Genomic DNA, 27,755 nt, shown 5'->3' on the forward strand with positions numbered 1-27,755 from the left:
TTATTTGTTTTTTGAACACATCCACCCTAACCCGCAACAGTTTTTTCTGTTTACTTCTTTAGACGAGGATGTTTTATCATTTACTGTGTCTCGTCAAAAACAAAAAGCACTGTGACACTCGTTCACTCCTCACTGCGTTCGTCGTGCCCCAACCAACTCGTGTCACAATCAAGCAGACGCTTATTATAAAGCTCCTATAATAATATACAATAACTTTTGCTTTAATATTCCCTATTTACATTCTCTCCACACAGTAAGTAAGCGCTCTATTCGAACCCCAGAAAACGGTTGCCATAATTGTTCTTCCTGAGGTTGCTCCACGAAATTTTCAGCGAGGTGTGAATCCTTATTTCCTTACTCCATACTCCATTTTGAATCCGCATTATAGTGATGAACTCAAGTCTCATGCGCCGTAATAACTCTTCATTGTGCAATTTTTTTTCTACAACATTTACTAAAAGTCCATTGTAATTTGTCTGAATCAATTTTTTTCTTGAACCATTTTCAATCAAATGTAATCTCCCCAATCTACCATACACACTACTTTAACTTGACAGTTTTGAATAACGTTGTGCCATGTATCTAAACAAATCAAATGATCAAGAAATGAATCTTTGTTAACGCCCGAGTAATTATCTACGGACGTATAGACTTGTTTTTTTGAGAATTAGTGAAATTCGTCATGTCTTTTTTCAAAGTCTGCACTTTTTCAGTGGCTGTGTAAGAATGTTCAAAAGCTAGTACCAGGAATCAACGTTGGTTTGCGTCTATAGCGTTGAATATTGCTCCGTCGTCCGTCCAGAACGAATTTTATCTTTATGAGTGGTATTATCTTCTCAAAATTGTTAGATTAACTTCTTGTTGTGCTTCGCTAACAGAATGGTTTATTTGGAACTGAAAAACTGCTATCTTGAACCGATGTATTTTTATATGATATCGCTTATGAGTGGCACTAATAAAAAATACGATTTTTTATTACAAGTCCCAATATGATAAACTAGTTTTCTTTCCAGCAATAAGACTGGCAGATTCGTTAATAAAATAGTTAGTAAAATAAATACATAACATTTAATTGACTAAGCTGATACATAATTGAAAATCTAAATACATACATACATAATAATATATTCCATTTATGTATATTTGATAATTATGTCTTGATTGGTTGTTCGTTTCCCCAAATAATGAATTTAGAAAGAAAGGGACAACCTCTTCCGTTTATACGTAAATTTTTTGCTCAGGTAATTTGATTTCATAACTCTCTAGTGCTATGACCGCGTAAAGATGCTAATTTAAAAAGTTCATTTGTCAATGTTGAGCGCTGGTGCAAGTTTGAAGGTCGTATAAGGAAAATTTATCTTGTAAATGTTTTGAAGATTAAGTAAATTGTATTTATCATTTAGCTCTAAGTGATTAATCGAATTACAAACAAATTGGTGAATACTTCTAAAATACCAATCAAAATTTTGCCTAAATTAAACTAGTAATATGTACTTACTTACATATTTCTCTGTACTTATATTCAAATAAAAATATTCATTAGATCGAGTTTTATTAAATTAACACAGGACCTGTCACATTCATTGAATCTTTGTCGATATAAGATTTTATTGTCAAACTTTCGTAAAATCTTTCAGAAATATTTTTCTTTTCCTAGGTACATATTCAAACATTGTCAGAAGATATTATTGCTAGACAATAGACAAAAAATTGCTTCATTCTAATTTACACGAAGCAACGTGCCAAAAAGCGCAACACCTAGAACGCATGCAGGAATGTTGTTTTAATGAAACACTGTCAAAATATGTATTTTAGGTCAACAAACAAATGATTAAATATTTGGCCTAAAATGTCTTCCAAAAATAGTAATGTTTCTACTACTAGATATACATACACTCTGTAATTTTAAGAGAATTTGATAAAAGCAAATGAACAATTTCTGTTTTGATATCGCAAGTTTCAGTCAGATAGAATCAATCTCGAATACGATTTGTCGTAAGCTTCTTAGAGTTAAGTTAAGATACCTAAAGAACGAGACAAAAAGACTGGACCGTATGGAACACATAGCTCCAAGACGGATTGGTGCTTGTGCACATGTCATGCATTGATATTTTTGTTCGAAATTCGAAAATTAATTTAAATGAAGGAATGAAGCATGGAATAGAATTGAAAGATCTTTCAAATGATATACAGGGTGTATGTATTAAAAATGGCACATGATTCTGTTTTGAAATACAAGCAAAAAACTCTAGTACCAATTTACCTCATAGAGTTGTAATAGTCAAATTTGGAAATTTGTCAATCTGTTGGAAAAATAAGTACACTATGACAGGTCTCTGATAGATGTTCGTTAATTAAAGGGTGCCTTATGGTGTTGGGGTACTTTGCCTTCGGAAGGAAGTGCCAAAATCCGCTTCTTGATTTTTTTTTTTTTACTTACCTATATGAATACGCTATTTTGCCTGTTAGTGTATCAGTTTTGATAATCTGACAGAAATCAGTGTCGAAAACAGCAAAACCCCGTGTAATGATAATGATAAAATTTCTTGTTGTTATAATTATTATATGGTGGTAATAATCTATTAGTTTAGTATTCTAATGGCATTGACCCTTCCAAAATTAATTCAATTCTATTAAATAACTAAATTTATTGGGCTTTTTGAAACTATGTGGTTTTTTTCCGTGAAGAGACACCATTATGAAGCTAGTATTTCTAGTTGTTCACAGTGGTTAATAGAAGAGTTCACACGATCTGGTCAAGGAAAAACCGTCTGCGGCTGGCATTACGTCACCTGTTAGAAACCGAAACTGCAACATAACTTAGTCGGTAGCAAAAATGAAAAAAGAGAGTAATGAACAATGAAATCATTCGAATACTTATGTTCTTATCGCATATAAAGATAATCACACAAAAAAAATAAGAAGGATAAGAAGTATGCGAAAGTAGTTCATTATTAGTTGAACAGAAGATGTTGATTCGTTAATCAAAACAATATACATACCTACCAAAGAATGGTCGGTGTCTTTTTTGTGTTTAAGAATTAATCATGCTTTAAAAATAGATGTTTTATTTTGAATATTATGAATATTGACAGGTAGGAATGTGTGTGTATCTGGGTGCATTAGGTTCAGGCATCAGAATTCGAGAATTTTATTAAAAATAAATATAATGGCGTCCAATATTCTGCAAAAATTTGCAATTCTTGAATATAATAGGTATGTATTTCAATACACTGCTCGCAAGTGAGATTTTTAAAAATGTTTTAATTTCGTTTTTTATTAAGCAAATAGCAGCACCTTTTAAGAAAAATTTTAGAACACGGACTAGTTTACTTGACCTTCTTTTATTTTGTTGACTTCTTTAACCATGAAACTATCAGAACGAGAATGTAGGCCATACTATTCTGTGGAAGAACTGTGTGATTGAATAAAAATTAATAAAGACCGTCTTCAAAGGGATAGAGGAATCCTTATTTAATATCTGTAGTCCCAAAATTAACCTGTCATTTCTTCTTGGTCGTTTTAAAACAACCCTACCAACCTATACCAATGAACTCACAATTAGACAAAATGGATACACAATCTTGTACGTAGGTACATAATAGTAGTAGTTATCTTTATCAACATGCCGGTCGTCTCGAAAAATTTCAACGTCTTTTTGTGCAGCTCGCTTTTACGGTGCCGCAGCCTTTTTTGTAGAGGGAGAGGAGAGGAGTGAACGAAAGGAACACGTTTAGGGCGTGAACAAAAGTGGGCCGAATTTTGGCCTGCGGGCCTATTTATCGGTAACTTGAACGGAGCCCGCTCATTGGCCGACCAATGAGCGGGCCGTACCCCGAACAAAATCGGGACAAAACGCTGCCCGGTATCACGTCACTCATGCGTTTTTAGCCTACTTATACACATTCCCAGTTTTTGTGATTGATAAACAATTTGTGAATCGCTTTTAAATTTTTTAAACTCCATTTGATTTTGCATTAATTTTGCTTGTAGAAGGTCTGCAAAAACAGCGAAAGGAATTAGAACAAAAATATAATACCTACCCTACAGAATAAAAATTCTGCTTCTGCACTTCTGGATGACTGATTGATTAGAAATGATCAGGCATAAATGGATATGATTCAGAAGAGGAAGAGGAAGGGGATGAAATTAAAAAAAAATGAGATTACTGTTGTAAAAAAATTGAGTCAGAGGAACCGAAAGCTGCTCCCCAAACTGAACTAATACAGGCCTAAAAAGAACTAAATCAGGCCCAAAAAAGTTTTGGACAACCATGAATGAAAGGTATCGCGATTTGAGTAGTATCAAAATGTTGCATTTGAGAAGTGCACTAATGAAATTCGAAGAAGCAATGATTCCAAACTTTAAACCAGTCAAAAAAGAGGAACATTGGGAAATAAACCATAGTAGGTATCTTCAATAAGTGAATAAACTGAAAATGTGGTTAAACATGTTAAATTCATAAAGCTCTAATAAATTGAAACATGAATATCCGCAAAAACGCTTTAAAAACAGAAAGTGACAAACAAAACCTATGAATGAAATAGCCGAAAAACACTTTAAATACACAGCCGCAAAAACGTGTAAGGTTTTAAGAGTGAAAACCAAGTGAAAGGAAAAGTCGGCCGTGATTTCTAATACACGCTTATGCCCTTCGATGTCCCGAACCCTTGCAAAACTTGTTGCATCGTCCCGGATTTGTGCTGTTTAATATGGGTGTTAAAAATTTCGTTAACAAAATTATTCGCAAAAAATCAGGTTGATCGACGCTCTTTTGAATCATCCACTCGCAAAACTCTTGCCGGCGAATGAAATCGTTTGGTTGCGATGCTTGGACCGCTGAACACGATAGGGGTGCACCCTTTCTTCACAAGCTAACTGCCGGGTAGTTGTTGACGTGTTTTCTTCCACAGTCTATAGAATTTGAGGATTCGAGGTCTAACACCCGTGGTGTACGCTCTTGACCCCTGTCCACACTTCTCGGTCGAAGAGTACCATGTTCCCATAGACGCTGTACTACACAGCCAGAAATGTTTGCGAATGCGGAAGACGACGCAACTTTTCGCGATACAAAGCTTGTGCCCTTAATGCAACACCATCTGAACTTCCGTAACAAAGTACCATATCGGTCATTTCCCTATTGGTATAATTTTCCATGATAATGACATACTGAGACGCAAAATTCCAAGCAAATAATTTTGTGCTATTGTGCCGAAGGTAGCACTGAAAGCAACTAATCTGCAGGCGGTATGCACTAGCGCCGGCGATAACAAAAGTGTTTGCACCTTTTTTACCTTGCACTCGATAACTTTTTAATCTTACTATTCGTCCTACCATGGTATCAGTGGCGTACTCAACTTTTGGCCTACAACTGCACATGGCATTTTTGCCCTTATGCGGATCCATAGCGCAAAATTGAATGCACGTGATTTTCACAGTTGGTCTGAAGATCCTAGAATTTTAATATTGTGATGTATTTCTATTTCACCCTGTATATGCAAAAATATTACAATTTTTAGTTTTAGTCTGTTTAAAGTTTATTGTGAAGTCCTGCATTGCTAGCATTCTGAGTCCTGATATCCCAAATAACATTTTTTTTCTTAATTCTGACCTTCGTTTAGCGTATGATGCATATCTTTAAAATAAATTATATTTTATTTGAATACTTTCCATTCATTGAATGTCCGTTGCACTTCTACTAAAAAACCAGTCTCTAGACATTTTTAAAGAAACGATTAATAAATTGCTGATTTCAGCAACGCAACGAAACTGTGTACCAACTTGTTAATTAACTTCTACGGTTAAACACAATTACCATTTTCATCAAAATAAACATTTTATATGTCAGTCACAATGAATTCTCATTTAGGAAAGGTTATTGGTCAGAAATTATTAACAAAGTGATTTCATTAACGGAATAAAACCAAAAAAGTGTTTTTTCTTGAATGCACTTTCTAAATATTGTGCGTATTTTCCAAAATTGTTTAATAATAATATAATCGCATTGAAAATTGTTTGCTAGGATTAAATCTCACACTAAATATTAGATGCAACGTCAAATACGTTATCTCATCATAAAGTTTGTTGAAATTATTTTAACATTGCATCATATAACGGTTTGCATAATCTAAAGAGCCGGTAAACTATTGTTTGTTTTGAATCGTGTAGGTATATTTGACTAATGTAGTCAGCATTAACCAAATGCATTTACCAATTTCGCTCATATCAAGTATTTCTTAAAAAGTTGTTTCAGAAATCACCTATCTTGTGAAATATAGATTGTTCATCTTTCAAACAACATACTTATAAAAATAATATAAAACATGTTATGTACTTATTAAACTGTCAAAGTGAATATCTTTAGAAACTTTTTAATGACTAACGAGTTGAATAGAACACAATTATACAATGAAATTTTCATAGTTTCTTACACAAATCACAAAAATCTTTTATCTCTTGTAAAATAAATTGTGAAATATTGTAAAAAAAATCCTGTTAACTTAAAAATCAAGGATCCAAGAAAGTACAAATGTGTAAATTATACATTTTTTGAATTTATTGTTTTTTAAAATATTTTTTCCATTCATTTTTAATACATCAAAGAGTCTGTCTACTTGTTTATATAGCATAATTTCACTCACATTAATCTTCATGTAAATTCCAGTTTTAGGAACATTGTTTAAAGAATTATCCTTGTCACGTTTACAACCGTTTACTAGCATAAATGTAAATATTTCTCGTTTAAAAATAGTATCCATGTGCAATAATTATTACTTAAACTGATTAGTTTACTGTTCCATTTTTTGTCCATTTGAAAATGTAATAATTGGACCTGATTACTACGAGTTTTATTTATAAATATAAAAGAAATTTTAGAAAAATAATAAATTTTGATGATCCAACAATGACCTTTGCGAAAATCATGCTAAAATGGCATCCAGTTTGTTTTCACAAAGGCTTAATAAATTTATCCTCAATCTTGAAGGTTAAAGGTTAGTATAAAAAACCATATCCATTCTTATTACCACTAACAATTTAAACTAACATTTGTTCAAAATAACAAATTTAGAATTAATAAATAAGTTCATTTCTCAATCTTAATCAGTAAGAAGAAATACGTTTCCAATCAATTTTTCCGACAAATGAGTAGTCGATGCACTGTGATAATCATCTGTCACTGATGTAATATTATCACATGACATAAGGAAATTCTTCGATGAATAAACTGGCAATAGCGAGTTCGATAACATGAAGGTGGTGGTAATACTTCGTTGAAGATGTGTCTTCACGTAGGAGGAAAGTTTTGCAACTTGATTACCTTCATATTGATAATATAAAAACCCCCCGATTGACAAGATATGGTTATTATTGTTTAGTGCCTAGTGCAGTATCCTTACTAGGAATAAGGCATGAGCGCATCATGGTAGGTCAGACTTTCTTATCTATTTGCTTCGTCAATTTGTTAGTTGTGAATTCATGACAGAGTATTATATAATAGCCAAAGCTTTGTTTAATTTTACTCAAAATAACTACCCAATAGCGTTGTAAAATATTTTTTTAATATTTTAATAAAATGTAAACTTTTGTTATTTTTATTTTTGTGTACTAAATAATCTAGCAATTGTAATTTTATTATGCTTTTCCATTAAATTGCTCTTTAAATTAAACTTGACTTAATTTGTTTCATTAACAAATTAGGGAAAACACCAGATATTCATTCACGGATAGCTTAATTGAATTTCAAGTTGAGAGTAAAACATTTGATTGAGTTTAAATTAAATTATTTGTTCCGTTTTGCTCAATTATAACTTAATATAATTAACAAAAGTAATGTTTTTATTTTGTATTGGATATAAAACAGCAGCACTTATCTAATAATGCGAAGCACTGATACTGACGCACGGTATTTTAAGACGTCTAACATTACAACCTAATATTTAAAATTCAAATAGATATGGAATTTTAACATTATGGTAATTGCTGACTACCAGCATAACGAACGACTGTAATTTGTTACTAGTGTTAATATGTCATTTTGTTGTGACAGTTTAATGAATCAATTTTTTAATATTAATTATGTACTTTTCAAATAAAATATTAATAAAAGCGATTCTTTAAACAAATAATGCAGCTATTTTATATATTTTTTATATAAATTTACATTAAAAAAAAATTAATGTAAATGTTACTAGTTTCATTACCTCTGCTGAACGTGATATTTTCATAATATTATTTAACCACGTATAATCTATTTGTAAAACGTGTGTTAAAAATAATAATACATTTGTGTTTGCATCTATGAAGAGTAGGTATTTCAGTAAAAACTTTCACTTCAGGCATCTCAAACCTGTTGAAGCTAAATCAATGTCAAGTTATCGAGTTTCCAAGATTGTCTTACTAATAGAACTGTTGCGCTTTGTCAGAAAAAAATTCTGAATAAGATATAAATGTACAACAAAGAATTAAACATTCAACACAAAAAAATTTTAACATCAAATTATTTAGAAAGAAATGAACTTTGAAATTATTATGAAAAATAAGATTAGTAGTTATGTGACAATAAAAAACTGTATAAGTATTTAAAAAAAATTAACTCCAAATTGACAGTTTGGGAAACATGAAAAATCGGATCTTGTTCTTTCCATCTTTATTTCAATGTATGAAATAAAAGCATAAAACTCGTGGTTATGTGGACATGACGTTATTTTTATAGTAGTAATATTTATTATCCGATTGTCAAAATTATAGATATCAATCAGTCAACAAATTTTCAAGAATAAAATACCTGCAACAATTAATTTAATAAATTCGATACCGTACCAGTACTCTTCTCTGTCGTAATGTGAAATTTTCAATAAAGTAACGAATAATTCTCAAAAAATTATCACTTTGCTCCATTTAAAATTAAGTAGGTATGTCACCTCGTACAAATTTAATATGGATCTTTACAAATTTCTCAGCATTGCCGTGAAAAAAAATTAGGGCGAGTCATGGTTCTGATTCATCTTGTATATTCTTATAACTGCGTTTTTTTTTAGTTTGGTAAGGCAGAGACATAAGTCATTTTTGTAAACTGAATCATTGTGTAGTTTCAAACTTGGTTTCATTACGCAACGGTATATTTGTGAAATCAAAAGTTGTCTTCATTCGTTACCTTAACATTTGCATACAAAAGGTTATCTTAACAAAATAATTTTTATAAAACATCTATGTTGTCGAAAAGCCCCAATTTTCAGTTACAATTATCTAAAATATAAAACAGCGGTAGTAAATATGTCCGTAAATGAAGCCTGTTAAATAAGAATCTGGTGAATAAAAAAAAGTGAAACAATTTGAAAAAAAAATTTGGAACTTTTTTTTTTTAGTTTCATAAAATAGTCAACATTTCCAAACTTATATTTAGGAATATTCAAATGATTTAAGAAATACCTATTTGTTTATCCAAACTCTGTCATTTTTTATGTAAGTAAGCAATTTAGTATACGTTTTATTGCAAATTTTGGTGACGGATGTTGTTCAGAATATATCTTCGAATGAATTTATAAACAAGGACTTTTTCAGATGTCACAAGTACGGAATAAATTAATATTGTACCTCACAAAAAATACCTACTGAATTATAAAAATATTTTGATGACACATTTTGACCTTTCGTTGGTATCCGATATTACACATGTAAATGAGCTCTGCTAGTCAAACCTAATTTACTTACATTGATTATAATCTTATCTAAAAATAGATGGTGCTTGAAAATTAAACGTACCTGTTGCATAGGTATTGGAAGATTAGGAAACAATGTAAATGTCTCTTTCACCATTTCTGTTAAATACACAAGTACTTGTTCGTGCAAATCAAATTATTTGAATAATCAAGGTTTTATAATTTGTTATTTTTTCTCCTATTTTTTGCAATATTGTTGTTTATATTCATGTCATTATTTGATCATATTAAAAATTATTATTGGTAAGTATTTAAATGACTAACAAAAGCCTAACTGTCTGCACGTCAAAAGAAGATTTTTTTTAAGAATGGCCGTCAACAAGAAAATCCTTGACATTTACTCTAAAAATTCGATATTATATAAAACTTTATGTATTTTATTAGTCAAATTTTAATTTTAGCTATTTTAGTTTTTCATAATTCAAGTATTGTTCGATGATTTAATTTTTTTCACCTGATTAACAATCGCATTATCTGTAAAGTACACCGATACTAACTATAATGTGGTATAATTATATGACTTTTAAAATTATACGACAATTTTTTAAAATAATAGAATTATGAAAATTGGAATATGATCCAATAAAAAATATACATACACCCAACAATTACAAAAATGCATAAAACAAAGAATGTCTATTAAAGATTAAGCTAAATTAGAACTGAATTTAAAGTAGTTATTAATTTTCTAAATAAATTTAAATAAATACGTACCCTGGCAAACGAAAAAAAAAATGTTTTTAAAATTTATATACATATTTTAATTTATAACATTTGCAGGAGTATGTTAATATTTTTATACAAACAATATTAAAATCATTGTTCGCACTTTAGGAACTTGTTAGTCCTTTCACTTTTATTAGTTTCATACTCTTACCAAAAATTAATTTACAGTAAATATCACATGTTAATTTTATTTATTATCTTAATAAAAAATAGTTAAGCAAGCTTTTGAACTTTAACTAAATATGATAATAATAAAAATTAGAACATTGAATTCATATAAAATTCAACTATTTTATATTTCATAATAATAACTTATATAAATATAATGTAGATCAACAGTTATTTCAGATTTGCGCCCAATTTAGAACATTTTAAAGCTCAATAAATATTCGCTTTTACAGAAGGACAGTGAAGAAAAACAACATTTTGAAATCTATTTACAGTTTCTCGAATTTATTAAAAATACAATAATAACACATAAATTAATATTATTCGTATATTAAAATTGTTGTCTAATTATTATGTAATATTTCGGTGAAGGCTCAATGTATAGCTTCAATTTTCATCTTACATAAGAAGGAACGTATTCTGTGTTAAGTAGTTGACATTTACTTATGCGTCTGTGACCTTTTAAAATTAGTATCTTCATTATTTATTGTATTTTACACATTTTATTTTATGATCCCGCTACCTGTCTCAATGTCATTTTAATCCAGAAGTGACGAAGACGTGACGGAGACAACCATAGATTTTAAAAAGCCACATTAATTGACTTTATTGATCAGTCAAGATGTTAGGAAATTGGTAATATGTCTCTAATGCCTCGTCTTTTCCGATTCAAATTTTCTTCCAGTAATCTAATTGGTTTTTCTTTCTAACACATTCATTTAAGTTCTCTTTCACATTCTGTCAGTACATTCTTTTTATATCTACGTACCTATTTATCCACCATATTCTTTGTTTCTTCCATGCGTCTCTTTTTTTATACCAATCTTTGGGCGTCTCTCTTGTCGCTTCTTCTTCGGTTGTATTGCAGAAATTTTTATTATCAAGTTACCAATTTTTTATAATTTATTACATTATTGATATTTATTGATTTGTTTTAAATATATGTATTTCAAACGGTAGATTTATTGCATGAACATCTTAATCAAAAGTTAAATTATTCATTTTCAGATTATTTTAGTAAAATAAAAAATATATAAATAATGAATTAGTTACCCACTTACAATATTTAATTTAATATTAAATCTTATTAAAATTTGAACATAAGTTAAATTGTAATTTGTTCCCTGAACTAACCATTATTATGTAAAATTCTATTAATATGTAATGGCTATTTACAAACCTAGGCACTATTGTAACAAAATCCTAAATATCGACCGAGAATTATTGTACAAAAATATGAATTTTGTATAAACCATCTTAAAACCAATCATTTTTCACTGAAACTATTCTCTCTTAACCTTTCTCGTTTAGTGATAACAATTTATTAACTTAAAGCAACAGTCCTTATGAATATATTGGCCATGTAAAGGCTGAAAATTGTAGTTTTAATTGTTCTAGTTTGAAAAAAAACTAGTAGGAAAACACCAATTATTCAGTTAATTACGTTACGTTTCATTCAAAATAATTTTAGTTAGCAAGCAGGACAATTATGTAATACTAGGATTTAACAACACTTAATTGTTATTTTTTATTATTAAAAATAATGTTTTAGAAACATGACACAATTACAATGAATGAAGTTTTTCATCAACATCTATGAATAAAATAAAAACGTTGTAACAATTTTATAAATGTTGTTTTTTGCATGTTTCATAATTCGATGAATTGTTAATTGTTATAAGAGATTTATTTAAGGTCGGAATAATTCATCATTTAACATTTAGAGAATACAGTTCAGAGTTAATCGTTACATAATACAGACAACACCTATAAAGTCACATTTTTTTCGTCGAATGCACTAAATTTTTATTTATCTACTAAATATTTGGAAACAAATATTTATGTTGTGTAAATATCTATTTTACATTCTAATAAAACAAAGTAGAGTAGAAGCGAGTTGTTTTAATCATTTCCTTAAAACATATTTTTATTCTTTATGGCTTCGGTATGTCAATAAGTTTTCAAACAATATTACCGAAAAAGAAATTGGAAAGGAGGTAATCGAAAGCCCTAAGGAAAATTACTCATCGTACTCTTGCACTAAATCTTACATCAAAAAGTCATTCATGGCGAGACATTTAAAATCAGAATTTAAGGAAAGGCTATTGTCCAATTACGAGTTTTTTTACATTTTTTTTTTTGAACCATAAGAAGATGCATTTATTACGTGACAGAGTAAATTAAGAGTCTAATATGGATCGAGTAATTACTGTGTAGTCCCCTATAACATTCCAATCTTATTCATGGGACACAATTAGAAGCATATGATCTTTATCATACTTTTATCGAAGGTAAAATATCACGACTTAATTTTTTTATCGGATTAGTTTTTCAATTTTTTTGAAAACTTTTAGCTTTGACAATTTTACGAATTGAATTTGGGCATTTTTATTCTGGTTAGGCTCGGGAGCTTTAGCTCGAGCTTTGAATAAAAATGCCCAAATATCAACGAGTAAAATTGTTTAAAGCAAAAATGTTTAAGTGGAAATTGGGAAATTTTTCAGACATAAAAAATTAGGTCGTGTTATTTTTGGAAAGATTAATTTCAGAATACAAACTTTAACGTTAGGTAATTATTTATTTATAATACAGTTATTAAAAACACAATTATTAAAAACAATTTGAGAATCTGACAGGAGTAGCATGCAATTTTAAACACTTTTGACAGATGACAGAGTAGCAGGACGTTTTTATCGCGATCAACATTTTTGATTGAACACCCTATTTATTTCGCAAGAAATTTCTCTTAATGTTTGTATTTCGATAAACTGATCATCTTTGTTGATTATGTTGTTCCTATTGTGTAAATTGATGCCTTGCCATCTTTTTTGTATCTCCGATTTATCGATACTGAACGTGCAAGTTGCTTTGTTTGCCAAACCCTAACAAAAATAAATTATAGTTTACTACATTATTGAATGACATCACCTTTCGCTTATTGTTATTAAAGTGATAACTTTGTAGTTAAGATTATTTTTATACGATTTTAAATATCTAAATGAATTTCTGTAATACAAAAAGTTTTTAATAATATTACATTTTCTAACTATAAGAATATTAAATAAACAACAAAAGCAAGCATATCTTTTAGATATAGCTGTTCCAAATTCACATAATATAACATAGACATATAACACAAAAATTAATAAATATTTAGAGCTGTCCGTTGCTATGAGAAATCTTTGGTGTTTAGAAAAAATTTCGATTTTACCACTTGTAATTTCAGCAACGGGAATAGTACCGCAATCTCTTTTTAAAAATTTAAAAATTCTGGATTTAGATAACACATTGGTAGTTGAAATTCAAAAAGGTATATTATTATACTCATGTCACATCGTGAGGAAGTTCCTTAACATTGACACAGAACATAATACACAACAAAGTCAAAATGCGGAAGCAAGACGCCGGTAATTATGTTGATAAGCACTGCACTATTACTTGATAGTAATATCCGTAATAGTGTATGTACTCCGGCAAAATTGCCGTGCCGCCGGGTGGAGGTGGGATAGTTTTTTTTTAAGGTAAAATTATTCTTCTGAAAAATTGAAGACTTGTCGGTAGTACTAACTTATTAAATGCAGATTTAAGTATATGCACCACGACCTTCTAAATAGTCGAGACGCTTGACGCTTGACTCTCTCCGGCCTGTTCATTTGCCAGTTTTCGGCGTTCGCCGTTTGGCGCTACTTTGCGGGCGCCGAAATTGGCGCGAAACATTAAATGTCAAAAAGATGGCATGTAAAATGCTATTTGGAGACGTGTAAGGATTATAAAAAGACAAAAACATTTAATGAATTGGCTTCAGAAAGTTTAAATATTTGCCCAGGTATGGATTTCAAAAATCTTTTAATCAGTAAAGGACTTGCAATAATTTAAAATGTATTTGAAAAATATTCTTCACTAACATAATGTTGTAGGCAAGCCTTTCCAATAGTGCTGCTAATGTACCGATCCCGACTGAAACATTCTCTGTCACCGCAAACACTCCTTTGCCTGCTTAAATCTTCATATTCTTTTCCTTCATCTACTTCCAATGTTGTGGGTATTATAGCAAGTACTGAATTCCGTGAAATAATTAAATTCATACTCACATCTCCATAAATTTCGTTGTATTTAAGAATATGTATATTAGGAACGATTATCTATGCAATTAATATGCTTAACTAACCGAAAATTTCGATTAAAATGCCTTTATCCGACAAAGTGACAACACAATGACAGAAAGCCAAGTTTCAAATCGCGTGGTTCCGAACTCAAATCCCCCGTTCACTAGCGCCAAACGGCTTACAAGTGCATAATGGTATTTTGCTCAAATGAACAGGCCGGAGAGAGCGTTTGCGTCTCGACTATTTAGAAGATCGTGATATGCACCAATACAACACTATAAAATCATTAACGAAAAACGAGTAAATTCTAATTGATTTTTTTGTAGCCAATATCATGAAAACTCTCTGATGCGGTTACAATTATTTTACTTTTTTCATAATAACAAAAACTTTCAAATCATTATGGTAACATTACTTTTATTAATTACTTTATTTCATACACTGACCAGAGTGATGAACTGATGAGTGATGGCATTGTATTCTATAACAATGAAATAACACAATGTGCTACAAAAAATAATTTCTTATTTTTTTTCAGAAACACCTTTACTTTTTCGTATTAGCACCTTTGGTGTTAGTACTCGGACACTATAATGATACACAATCAGCAAAACCGTGTCAAGATCAACAATTTCTTGAATGTACACAAATTGAACCCATTACGAATGTTTCAACACGAGTTCGACGACAGGGATATCAATATCCAAAACCTTCAATTCCTTTCGAGGAAGGAATTTCTACGCAATCTCCATATCGGACGCCTAGTATAACACATCCCGAGTACAAGCCATCTCCGACACAACCACCTTACAGGCCGTCACCAACGCAACCACCTTATAAGCCACCAGTAACCCAACCACCGTATAAACCGCCAGTAACTCAACCGCCTTATAGGCCACCAGTAACTCAACCACCTTATCGGCCACCACCGACTCAACCACCCTACAAACCACCAGTTACTCAACCACCGTATAAACCACCACCAACTCAACCGCCTTATAAGCCTCCAGTAACTCAAGCACCGTATAAACCATCAACACAGCCACCATATAAATCAACTGGTTATGACTATCCACGGCCATCGAACCCTTTTGAACTCAAAACTACACAGCCACCGTATAAGCCACCACCAACGCAACCTCCTTATAGGCCACCACCAACTCAGCCGCCTTATAAGCCTCCAGTGACTCAACCACCGTATAAACCACCAACTCAACCTCCTTATAGACCACCACCAACTCAGCCGCCTTATAAGCCTCCAGTGACTCAACCACCGTATAAACCACCAACTCAACCTCCTTATAGACCACCACCAACTCAGCCGCCTTATAAGCCTCCAGTGACTCAACCACCGTATAAACCACCAACTCAACCTCCTTATAGACCACCACCAACTCAGCCGCCTTATAAGCCTCCAGTGACTCAACCACCGTATAAACCACCAACTCAACCTCCTTATAGACCACCACCAACGCAACCACCTTATAGACCACCACCAACTCAGCCGCCTTATAAGCCTCCAGTGACTCAACCACCATATAAACCACCAACTCAACCTCCTTATAGACCACCACCAACTCAGCCACCGTATAAACCGCCAGTAACTCAACCACCGTATAAACCACCACCAACTCAACCACCTTATAGACCAACTGGTTATGAGTACCCACGACCATCTATTCCTTTTGAACTTAAAACCACATCAAAACCTCCAACATTGCCGCCATATAAGCCACCAGTAACTCAACCACCGTATAGGCCACCACCAACTCAACCACCGTACAAGCCACCAACTCAACCTCCTTATAAACCACCGCCAACTCAACCTCCTTATAGACCACCACCAACGCAACCACCTTATAGACCACCACCAACTCAACCACCTTATAAGCCGCCAGTGACTCAACCACCGTATAAACCACCAACTCAACCTCCTTACAGACCACCACCAACTCAGCCCCCTTATAAACCACCAGTTACTCAACCGCCTTATAGACCACCACCAACTCAGCCGCCTTATAAACCACCAGTAACTCAACCGCCTTATAGACCACCACCAACTCAGCCGCCTTATAAACCACCAGTAACTCAACCTCCTTATAGACCACCACCAACTCAACCACCTTATAAACCAACTGGTTATGAATATCCACGGCCATCTAATCCTTTTGAACTTAAAACAACAGAACGCCCTCAAACACAGCCACCATATAAGCCACCACCAACTCAACCTCCTTACAGACCACCACCAACTCAGCCGCCTTATAAACCACCAGTGACTCAACCTCCCTATAGACCACCACCAACTCAGCCGCCTTATAAACCACCAGTGACTCAACCGCCTTATAGACCACCACCAACTCAGCCGCCTTATAAACCACCAGTAACTCAACCGCCTTATAGACCACCACCAACTCAGCCGCCTTATAAACCACCAGTAACTCAACCTCCTTATAGACCACCACCAACTCAGCCGCCTTATAAACCACCAGTAACTCAACCTCCTTATAGACCACCACCAACTCAACCACCTTATAAATCAACTGGTTATGAATATCCACGGCCATCTAATCCTTTTGAACTTAAAACAACAGAACGGCCTCAAACACAGCCACCATATAAGCCACCACCAACCCAACCTCCTTATAGGCCACCACTAACTCAACCTCCTTATAAACCCCCAGTAACTCAACCTCCTTATAGACCACCACCTACTCAACCTCCTTATAAGCCACCAGTAACGCAACCACCTTATAGACCACCACCAACTCAGCCGCCTTATAAACCACCAGTAACTCAACCTCCTTATAGGCCACCACCAACTCAGCCGCCTTATAAACCACCCATAACTCAACCACCTTATAGACCACCGCCAACTCAACCTCCTTATAGGCCGCCACCAACTCAACCTCCTTACAAACCACCAACTCAACCTCTTTATAAACCACCACCAACTCAACCTCCTTATAGACCACCACCAACGCAACCACCTTATAGACCACCACCAACTCAACCTCCTTATAAACCGCCAGTAACCCAACCTCCTTATAGACCACCATCAACTCAACCTCCTTATAAACCACCAGTAACCCAACCTCCTTATAGACCGCCACAAACTCAACCTCCTTATAAACCACCAGTTTATAAACCTCCAGGGTATTTACCTCCACCAGGTCCAAAGTACCCTACTCCACAAAAGCCCCCTGTTTATCCTCCTCCACCTCCAACTCCGAGACCTCCAGTTAATACTCCTCCGCCCCCAAAACCTCCTGTGTATGTACCTCCATTACCAAAACCAACTAACAAACCGCCAATCTATTTGCCTCCACCGCCACCACCTTCACCACCAAAGCCTCCTGTTTATCGGCCTCCGCCCCCAAAACCTCCAGTTTATGTACCTCCTCTACCAAAAACAACTAGCAAACCACCAATTTATTTACCTCCGCCGCCACCACCTTCACCACCAAAACCTCCAGTTTATCGACCTCCGCCCCCGAAACCTCCAGTTTACGTACCTCCAGCACCAAAACCTCCAGTTTATGTACCTCCAGCACCAAAACCTCCAGTGTATGTACCTCCAGCACCAAAACCTCCAGTAAAAGTACCGCCTCCACCAAAACCTCCTGTATATGTACCTCCTCTACCAAAAACAACTAGCAAGCCACCAATTTATTTACCTCCACCGCCACCACCTTCACCTACAAAACCTCCTGTTTATCGGCCTCCGCCCCCGAAACCTCCAGTTTATGTACCTCCGGCGCCAAAACCTCCAATAAAAGTACCGCCTCCACCAAAACCTCCTGTATATGTACCTCCTCTACCAAAAACAACTAGCAAGCCACCAATTTATTTACCTCCACCACCTCCACCGTCACCACCAAAACCTCCAGTTTATCCTCCTCCGCCCCCACCTCCAAAACCTCCAGTTTATGTACCTCCAACGCCAAGACCGCCTGTAAATACACCTCCTCCGCCAAAACCTCCTGTTTATGTACCAAAAACTCCATCTCCGAAACCTCCAGTATTCGTACCTTCCCCTACAAAACCGCCAGTTTATGTACCTCCAATTAGTACTAATGAAGATAGACAATATTTGCCTCCGAAAAGCGACGGATATTTTTATCCAAAACCTGCTGTCCCATTCACATTTTAAAATTTAAAAAGTATTTTAGAAAATTTTCTCGCTGTAAAATATTAAATCATTTAGGTATTAAGTTTGTTTGTAGAGAACAATAATTTTATTTAATTAAGTAAATTTACTTCGTGTTTTTATAACATTTTAAAATGTGATTGAAAAACAATTAATTTTTTTCTACTTTTAATTAAAGGTTTATATTGCACGTAGCTAGATATGTGAAATTGAATAGTTATACACTACGAGTTACAAACTATGTATGTCATTATATTGTCGAACGTCAATTTACGTAATATTTTATGCTATACTGTGTATAGCCTAACATAAATCTTTGTAAATATTAGATTTTTTTTTATATTATTTACTACTGTAAATATTTTGTAAGCCGTTTTATGTCTGTGAAAACTTGCTGTACAACAATTATTTTGTAAAAATAAAATTTATTTTTTGTAATAATTATGTGTCAATACTTTAGTAATTAAATCTTCCTTTAAGCCATATCGTATGAAACAAAAATGTTTGTAATTGAGTAAGCATTAGAGATAAATTGGATGGTCTCATCGATGATATGTTTAATTGTGGGATCTAAGGTTACGTGATTTGAAGACATTAAAACAATTTTTTCATTTGAATTTTTCGTTAGATTCTTAGTAGCTATTTCGTTGTAATTTGCACCACAGCTGCACACTTATCTTGAAACATCAACAAATAACTTTCTCCTATCTTCTCTGAACATGTCTCGAAAATTTACTTGTTCATTGTATTTTACAAAATATTTGATAGGTTAGTTATTGTCTAGAAAATTACACATCGCCACTTTTTTTTTTAGTTACAGAGTATTTATTGAGTTTTTTTAAGTAAGTACAAGTTTGAGCAAGAAAAAGTGTAGTGTAGAAAAAAGGTGATATAATTCTAATATTCCTGACAGACTTAACGTTATTCCGACGGGAAAACCATTGAATGTAAAATTATTTTTGTTTTCTTAATAATTCAATAGTATCTTCAACATCTTTTTCAAACTCTTCACTTGTTAAAACTTCAACATACGGTCGACCTTCTTCAGCTGCTTTTTGAAATACGTGCTTAGAGGCTTCCCAGTAGAGTATGTTCTTCTTAATTTTATGTACAAGTTCTTTCACTGATACAAAGATTTCTGCCAATAATCTAATACACAATAATATGAGTACTTAAGAAAATATTAATATTCTGTCATTACTTGAACATTGGTAAACAGATTTGGTTCAAAAAGTCAGTTTGTAAACTAGGTAGAAAAATTGTTGCTGAATTTTGCATTATTGAATGCGCGTTATCGAATCTCATTTCTAAATCCCCTTGTGTCACAAATTCTTCATACAACTGTCCACAAATATCTTTTGTTACTTTCCAATCCTAAAACAAGGAATTTATCGAATGAATATATTTATTTTAACTAAACAACTACAAATATCGTTATAACAAATTAATGCAATAATAAATAAACTTACCTTAGTGTAGTCTGATAAATCTGCACAAGTCACCAAAAGACAAGAGAAGATATAACGGTGTTCTGGATTATTTCTATTGTAGCCTTCCTGAAAATCAATAAAAAGGAAATTAGTGTAGTTAAAAACCTTGATCATGTTTCTAAATTGATAAATGGATCTTTAATAAAATAATAATTGTTATTAACAGTCATCCTTCTACGACTGCAAACATATTTTTCATCTAAATAAAATAGAAAACGTAACTATCAAACTGTTATAATAATTGAAGTATTCTATTAACTCGTGTTTATGAGTTTTCGGAAAAAATTCTTACGTAAAGTTTTTCACATTTCGCAAATGTTAAATGAAGAATGTCAACAACCGACATTTCATATTAACGTAAAATATTTTATAATAGCAAATGTAAGAGTGTTTTTGCTACAATTGTTAAGAGAAGATCAAAAGTGTATATTGTGAGATTTCGTATAAAAATTGATTAAAATGTAAATATGTGAGGATCAATCATGGTATGGTTACTTTTTTACACATCAATAAAAATTAGTTTACTTTTCCCTAAAACACAAATATATTGTTTCGTCATTGTAAAATTTCTAATTTCTTTTGTGAATGCTCATTGCTCATCTAAAATGAGGTACACTTAACTTACCTCGACCATGATATATTGTTTTCTGTAGTATTTGCAATGTGTTGCCAAGTCAGTAGAGAGAATCAGATCTTTTAACAAATTCAAACACAAACCATAATCTTGACGATTAAGAACTTCCAAAAAGTTGCAACCCTAAAAATTTTCAAAATATTTATTCAGGCGAGCTTCAGCACTATCAAAAATATCTTCATTCATTTTAAAGATGAGACTATAAATTAGAATTATTTACAGGGTAGCTTTCTTATACATATTTCGCAACGTAAAATAATAATGGTCCTGCTGTATTTAGTATTAAAATGTTTTAACTTCTTGTGTGTAATTTTTTATTTTTTTCACAAAATTCCAATACGGCACAAGTTTTATAGGAAAAGTTTATACTTATTTCAGGAAAGAATACATACCTCTGAACCAAGAATTCTGAGAACTTGTGAAAGACGATGTCTTTCCATCACTGATCCAGAACTAGAATATAAACTAGCTAACGTATTGGTAGGTTCTTGCTGAAATGCATTATTTGTACCCCGGTAATCTACGTCATGGCATAAACAAGATATAAAATAGGCCAATGCTTCCAGATGTCTAAAATATAAAATGTATAGGTTTTAATGCAAAAAAATAACTAAATACATTATTTTGCAAGTACTAAAAGAAATAACAGTGGTACGCTAAGGAGTGTGACAAATTTGTGGTCAAATAGGCTACAGGTGGTTTACTTTCTCTTTTCTAAACATAGGTCCTTCAGATACATAACTTCATTTTCTTGTGGGAAGTTTTCGGTTCATTTTATGTTATTTCCCTAACACCTTCAACGGTTTCTGAAATACCTACTTGTTGATGGTCGTCCACTTTCACTCTTTCATCCTACACTCTCTGTTTCAGGAAATATTTTACAGCTACGCAATACGCAATACCAGGCCATTTGACCACACATTTATTGAACACACGTTACATTCAAAATAATGCCATTATTCCCGATAAATGCCATTAACACTTAAAATTATATGATATATTTGTCTTACGTAATGTATCCTTTTTCCACTAACTGTAAATTCTTCAGACACAAATATGCAAAATGTGCAGTGCAAAATAGATGCATCCAGTTATGGTAGGGTACGTCACGACATCCCTCTTTAACAGACATAACAAATCGAGTAAAGACATTTTTTTTGATAGAAAATGTTGCAAAAAATCCAAGTTCCTCAAACATTTTAAGCACAAAGCATACGCTCTCAATTTGCACGATGGTTCGGGGAGAGAAGTTAAATTGGTCAAAATCTGGATATCGATGTATGAGAGGGCAGTTCATTTTTCTAATAGCGTCCTCCTCGCTAATCTGTTAACGAATAAAATGTATTTAATACAAAGAATATTGTAATATAGTGAGTTGTTGCATTTGATTGAATGTGCCAATTAAAGTTTTAGTAAATTTTCACTCCACGAAAAAAATTGAACAATCACCTCTGGTAAAAATAAAACAGTAAAAATTGTGGTGATTCAAATACTTACTTTTCTGTCTTCACTTACCTGAACGTAATATATCATTAGTTCATCCGATAAAAAGTTCCTAATTTGGAAATTTTCAACTTGTGTATACTTTAAACTATGCATTATTGACAATCCACAGTACACACTTAGTGTGTTGGCGATTTCTTCGTCAAAATAATTAAAACTACCACCTCTCTTGTTACACAGTTGAACAGCACCGATTACTTCATTTTCGTTTTTAACCGGAAAACATAAAACATTTCTAGCTTTAAATCCTGTAAATTCCGACAAATTTTGATTAATCAGGGGATGCTCATCTACATTTTGAATATTCAAAATTTGTCCGGTAGTAGCCACATGATCTGAAAAATGTATTTTAATAAATAATGATCGTTGATCGTACAAAAAACCAACCAGGAATAACGTGATCTTTGGTCTTCTTGACATTTGCTCTAACTGTGTTAATTCTATCGGGGTGAAAAATTTTCGAGGCCAAATGGATGTGGTCTGGATTTATTAGAAATAGAGAACATTTCTGTGCTCTCGTTATTTTCTTAGCTTCACTCATTATTGTTTTGAGAAGTTCATTAATATCTTCCAGGTTTACAATTAATTTGCGAACTACTGCTAATAAGGATTGACATTGTCTCTTTTGCCTTGCTTCTTCTTCAGCTGTCATTGTGTTCAGCAATATTGGTAAACAATATTTAAACAGCTCGTTGGCTATTCTTATAAGGAAATTTTCATCTTTTTCACTGTTGACGAAACATACCAATAATACTGGTTGTATGTTTTGTGGTGAACAGGGATAATCTAACCGATAATTTATAAATTATAAAAGGCAAAAAAATAAATTAGCAATCTTACGATTTTCTTTTTTTAAAATCGGTACTGAAACAATATTGCAATGGACCTCGTCAAATATTTTTTTAAACAGTGCGAACAGCTGAGGATTCAAATTTTCATCACATTTTAAGACTTCATTTTCGTAGTGAACAAATAATGCAACGAGATCTTCTGAAATTGGCAGGTGTATCGATGTTTCAAGTTCTTCTCTACCAAGAGTTTGTACCATAGCTTCTCCATTAGTAGGCAGAAAATGTACCAAAAATGTTAACTTACATTTAGCTTCTTTCATTAACTAAAAAACACATTAAAAATTTTTGCACAGTTCATGGTTGAAACTGATGCTGCTCAAATTAAGCTAAATTAGCTAAATTCAGAACCTAATCTTGATCTATCAAAATAAAATTGTATAAATTTAAATTTGACAAATAAACTGACAAATGCAGTCATCTTACAATAAAGTGATCTAAAGAATATTTGTTCATAATTGGCAGCCTATGCTATCACAGAATAATTATACATTTGTCTACTACTGCTACTTCTTCTCAAGTAAAAAATTTATGAAACTATTGCAACTTTAACAATTAACTTACGTATTTATTGATTTTAACCTCAAGAGCCTTGCTAGAATCATCCGTCAGTGTTTCATGTAACAGTAGTAACTTTGATGGATTTGAAGCTATTAGATTAAGAGAAAGTAATATTTCTTCCTTTTCTTCGTCGTGCCTCTGAGCTTTTCTGCAGTACGGAGGGGGAACAAATAATTCAGGTTTTGATAGTTTAGGTAATTTGTAAGTTGTGAATGTTTCCATAATTAAATGATAAGTGAAAAATTACAAGAAATTTTGATACAAACACAAAACGTTATTCAACACACTAAATTTAACATTAAATGTATATTGCAATGTTATGGTAACAATATGTCAATCACAAACAGTTCCAAATTAAAAATACCTGCATATTACGACAATACCTATCATATCATCCCAAATTGATAAGTGATAAACATTAAGTCATACTTCTGTTATATTAACAGAAGCAAGATAGTCACGGTCTTAATTTTCTACATTTTTAATGTAAAATTTTCGTTCAGCAATTTTAATAGAAGTACTTTTTTTTAAATTTCATAATTCAGAATGCCATTATGGAAGTTGATTTTCGAATTAAAAACACAAAAATGTAGATGATACGTTCCGTAAACTCTCACTTGGCGCCTGTACTAAATACATGGAGATATTTCTTTCGGATTTTTTTTTACAAAATCAACTTTGAAGCAATGCTTGTCTTGTGGTTGGTTAGTAGGCACCTAAACGGAGGCCGTTGACATTTTATTTTTTTAAATACGTACAATAATTAATTTGTAATTAAATCAAAACGCAAAATCTTTTTTTTGAATTTTTTTTGCCATAGAACGTTTTTTCGAGGTAAGTAAACACTCATTTGATAGATAATTAAAATATGGAGGTCCGTGACATTTTCTTTTTTTGTTTACCGTCATAGTTCTTTAATATTTACAAAAAATAAATGCGAAAATAGGCAACCAAACATACATCGTTTGTTTCTCAAACATGATTTATGCTTAGCGACGCACTTCACAGTTGAAATAACCATCTGGGAACGACTTATGCTGGTTTTTATAACGTACCTGCTAATACTTTTATGAGGGTTGGAACGGTTGGGACAGCCCATTGCTGCTTAGTAATTACATAAAACACAATATAGAATATTTGCATTTTCGTGTCGTGCATTTATTAAGAGTTGTTTTGATATCTTTAGTAGGTAATATTAAAGCTGCAGCCAAAAAAACAATTTTGTTTTGTTTAATTTAGAAAAAGGGTTTATTTTGTTTTTTTTTTAATATAATTTCATGACTGAAATTATTTTGTACTGTGTTGCAAATTTTAAGAAGATAATATAAATGTTTCGTTTCGAATGCCTATATTACTTAAATTAAATTTAAAATATGTACTTACTTTCCTAATTCAGTATAATTATTCAATGTAATTTTTTCCATAACATTAGGGAATAACATTTTAAATTTTTTTGTTACATAAAATTGAAATAGATTCTAGGTATAAATTTGCGGAAATGGAGCGTTACGTTTTATTTTGTTAACATTTGTCATGTGACATTATTTAATAACGCTGCACCTACGAAAATTTTATCACAAACAAAATTTCATGAGATCACTTCCTTGATTTAATGATCCAATAATAATTGCAATTACCTACCTACGTTAATAAAAGTTAGCTTCTCCCAGTTTTGTTAACATTATTGTAATATGCAAAGAAAATTTTGCAGACATTACCGTTAATGTTTTAACAGTAATGAGTATTTTATCTTTTAACCTGTTTCGTTGTAAGGATTCTCTACGTTAATAACTATTTATAATCGTCGTCATGTATGCATCTCCGATATAAATACACATTCTAAATATACAGAGTCAGCCCAGCTTTCTATTCGCTGTTCTCAACAAAGTATGAGCGTACGCGGTACCGAAATGAAGTTATTTTCCGCAAGTGAGCAGTAATTATTCAATTGGAGACGCGCATATCATATTAAAGATTTTAATTTCCGCACTGCATAAAATATGAAAGTGTCGCGTACGACCGATCGACGAAAAACCAAGTGTGTGTCTCAACCTTGCCTTACCAAAATTGGTGACTGCGTGGTCGGCATTACTCAAACATTGTAAAAGTTATTTACAGTATTAGTGCGTGTGTTTATGTCAACAGTGAAGCCACCATGTCACAAGGCACCCAATTAAAACGCAGTCAAAAGACAGATTTTTCTCCTGCGACCGTGGTGACACGCGAAAGAAGCTTCATCAGACCGAATAAAGACCCGCAAAAGAGAAGAAGCCAGACCATGGCGACGATCAAAGGAAAACCAACAATGGAAATCTATAGGCCGCCCAACGTAAGAACCGACATCCTGCCGAACTCCGGAAAATTAAACGTGCACGCTAAAGAATTCACCATGACTCACGAACTGCAACCTTCCAAATCTAGTGGAAATCTGAGTGGAAATTTCGACGGCATGCCTTTACAACATTCAAAATCCAGCGGTAATATCTTGAGGCACATGAATCCTACGCTAATTCCCATTATTTCAACACCTCTTCCTTTACCTTTGCTACATTCAACATCAACGTCGCACATTTTAAACCACGTGCCAAGGGTTAGTTATCAGTTTGGAAACGAAATACTGGCCCACCATATTTTTTCAGGACATAATCAGTCAGTTCATCCAAACAATTGGAACAACTACCAGCAAACCAATAACAATTCGAACTTAAAGCGTTCGAAGAGTTTGGGTGCATCCGACTCTCAAAATTTAGCAGCCAAGTTGAAGAACATGGCTAAAGAAGAAATCGACTTGGGATTGTTTTCTGCTGAAAGTCAGGCCAACATCAAACTAGCGATGGAAGATCCGAACCAGTTGTCGTCACGTGCCGTGATGGATTTAGTAAAGATAATAATGGAAAGGGTCGTCGAAGGCATCCGATATTGTGAAACGGGAGCCAAACTTTGCATATCCATCATAGAGAAAGAGAAAAATCAAACATTTCTAGAGTCTCTCTTAAACATGTGTCAACAGTGGTATCAAGAAAGGGACAAAATTTTACGCGGGATTAAAGCTGGCGATGGTACAAGATTTACGTCCTTCATGTGGTTCTTAACTGAGATGTGCAGTCAACTGAAGCGTCATCAAATTAAAGAACAATACGAGTCCCTTCAACCTGACCTAGTTTTACTTTCTGTATTAGCTAAATGCTGCCAAGCTTGTGTAAGTTTACCTATAAAATGTCTGTCGGAAACGGAATGTTTATTTTTTGTATTAACGTCAATCGGAAGAGATTTAGAGTCAGAACTTCCGCAACAACTAGAACAACTTTTGGCTAGTGTTAGAGATGGCTTTTTAGCGAGTGCTGGTTCACCTGCGGTACGACGCACACTCTTACAATTAATTGAACTGCACGCGTCCAACTGGCAGTTACCTGGATCGTCAGTTTTGTATTATTACCCTAGGATAAAGTGATGAATGCTATTGTGATGTTCTGGACCAAATAAGACTGTTCCTTTTCAACTATTTATTAATGTTTTCTTATACTCCTTGATTCTGTTTATACGTAATAATTATCACATAAACAAGTTGTATATAGTTATTATTATAATCAGTTGTTACTTGAGAAATAAATTTAAACTAAAAGCCTAATAACACGTGGTATTTTTGATTAAAATGTAAACTGACGGAAATTGGTTGTTACGTCATCGACAAACTATATCTACGAGTACTTTTGTGCAGACTCAAAGTCGACTCGTTACGTAAATACCTAAATTTAAAAAACTGGAGTATTATTGCTCTGCAATATGTTTCAACTAACAAACCATTCATAAACGACAAATTCTAAATTAAATATTATTTAAAAGTTGCGTT

The 27,755-nt window shown here is 32.8% G+C and overlaps 3 protein-coding genes across 3 annotated transcripts; 2 read left to right on the forward strand and 1 right to left on the reverse strand.

Annotated features, from left to right (window-relative positions):
* Positions 1-7,266: 7,266 nt before the first annotated feature.
* On the forward strand, positions 7,267-19,310 carry LOC138130210 (uncharacterized). The gene is made up of 2 exons (XM_069046627.1): positions 7,267-7,423; positions 15,258-19,310. The coding sequence occupies exons 1-2, from the start codon at positions 7,421-7,423 to the stop codon at positions 18,870-18,872; spliced, it is 3,618 nt and encodes a 1,205-aa protein (XP_068902728.1). The 5' UTR covers positions 7,267-7,420; the 3' UTR covers positions 18,873-19,310.
* A 435-nt stretch (positions 19,311-19,745) lies between these two features.
* Positions 19,746-24,269, reverse strand: LOC138130211 (cGMP-dependent 3',5'-cyclic phosphodiesterase-like). The gene is made up of 10 exons (XM_069046629.1): positions 23,909-24,269; positions 23,337-23,610; positions 22,884-23,282; positions 22,509-22,831; positions 22,004-22,317; positions 21,386-21,563; positions 20,985-21,116; positions 20,339-20,425; positions 20,071-20,243; positions 19,746-20,018 (listed from the first exon to the last, which is right to left on the reverse strand). Exons 1-10 carry the CDS (start codon positions 24,125-24,127, stop codon positions 19,823-19,825), a joined length of 2,295 nt encoding a protein of 764 aa, XP_068902730.1. The 5' UTR covers positions 24,128-24,269; the 3' UTR covers positions 19,746-19,822.
* A 1,483-nt stretch (positions 24,270-25,752) lies between these two features.
* On the forward strand, positions 25,753-27,407 carry LOC138130212 (CBP80/20-dependent translation initiation factor). Its single transcript, XM_069046630.1, has one exon. It carries the CDS (start codon positions 26,061-26,063, stop codon positions 27,354-27,356), a length of 1,296 nt encoding a protein of 431 aa, XP_068902731.1. The 5' UTR covers positions 25,753-26,060; the 3' UTR covers positions 27,357-27,407.
* The last annotated feature ends 348 nt before the right edge of the window (positions 27,408-27,755 follow it).

This window comes from Tenebrio molitor, chromosome 5 (genome assembly GCF_963966145.1).
Source record: "Tenebrio molitor chromosome 5, icTenMoli1.1, whole genome shotgun sequence".
Classification (NCBI taxonomy): Eukaryota; Metazoa; Arthropoda; class Insecta; order Coleoptera; family Tenebrionidae; genus Tenebrio; species Tenebrio molitor.

Bases quoted from the DNA above. Each gene is read 5' to 3' on its own strand.
- LOC138130211 (XM_069046629.1), bottom strand. From the start codon at position 24,127: ATGGAAACATTCACAACTTACAAATTACCTAAACTATCAAAACCTGAA. The intron at 22,318-22,508 runs GTAAGTGAAGAC...ATTCGTTAACAG, and splicing joins TAATGATATATTACGTTCAG to ATTAGCGAGGAGGACGCTAT. The intron at 21,564-22,003 runs GTAAGACAAATA...TTTATATTTTAG, and splicing joins GTGGAAAAAGGATACATTAC to ACATCTGGAAGCATTGGCCT.
- LOC138130212 (XM_069046630.1), top strand. From the start codon at position 26,061: ATGTCACAAGGCACCCAATTAAAACGCAGTCAAAAGACAGATTTTTCT.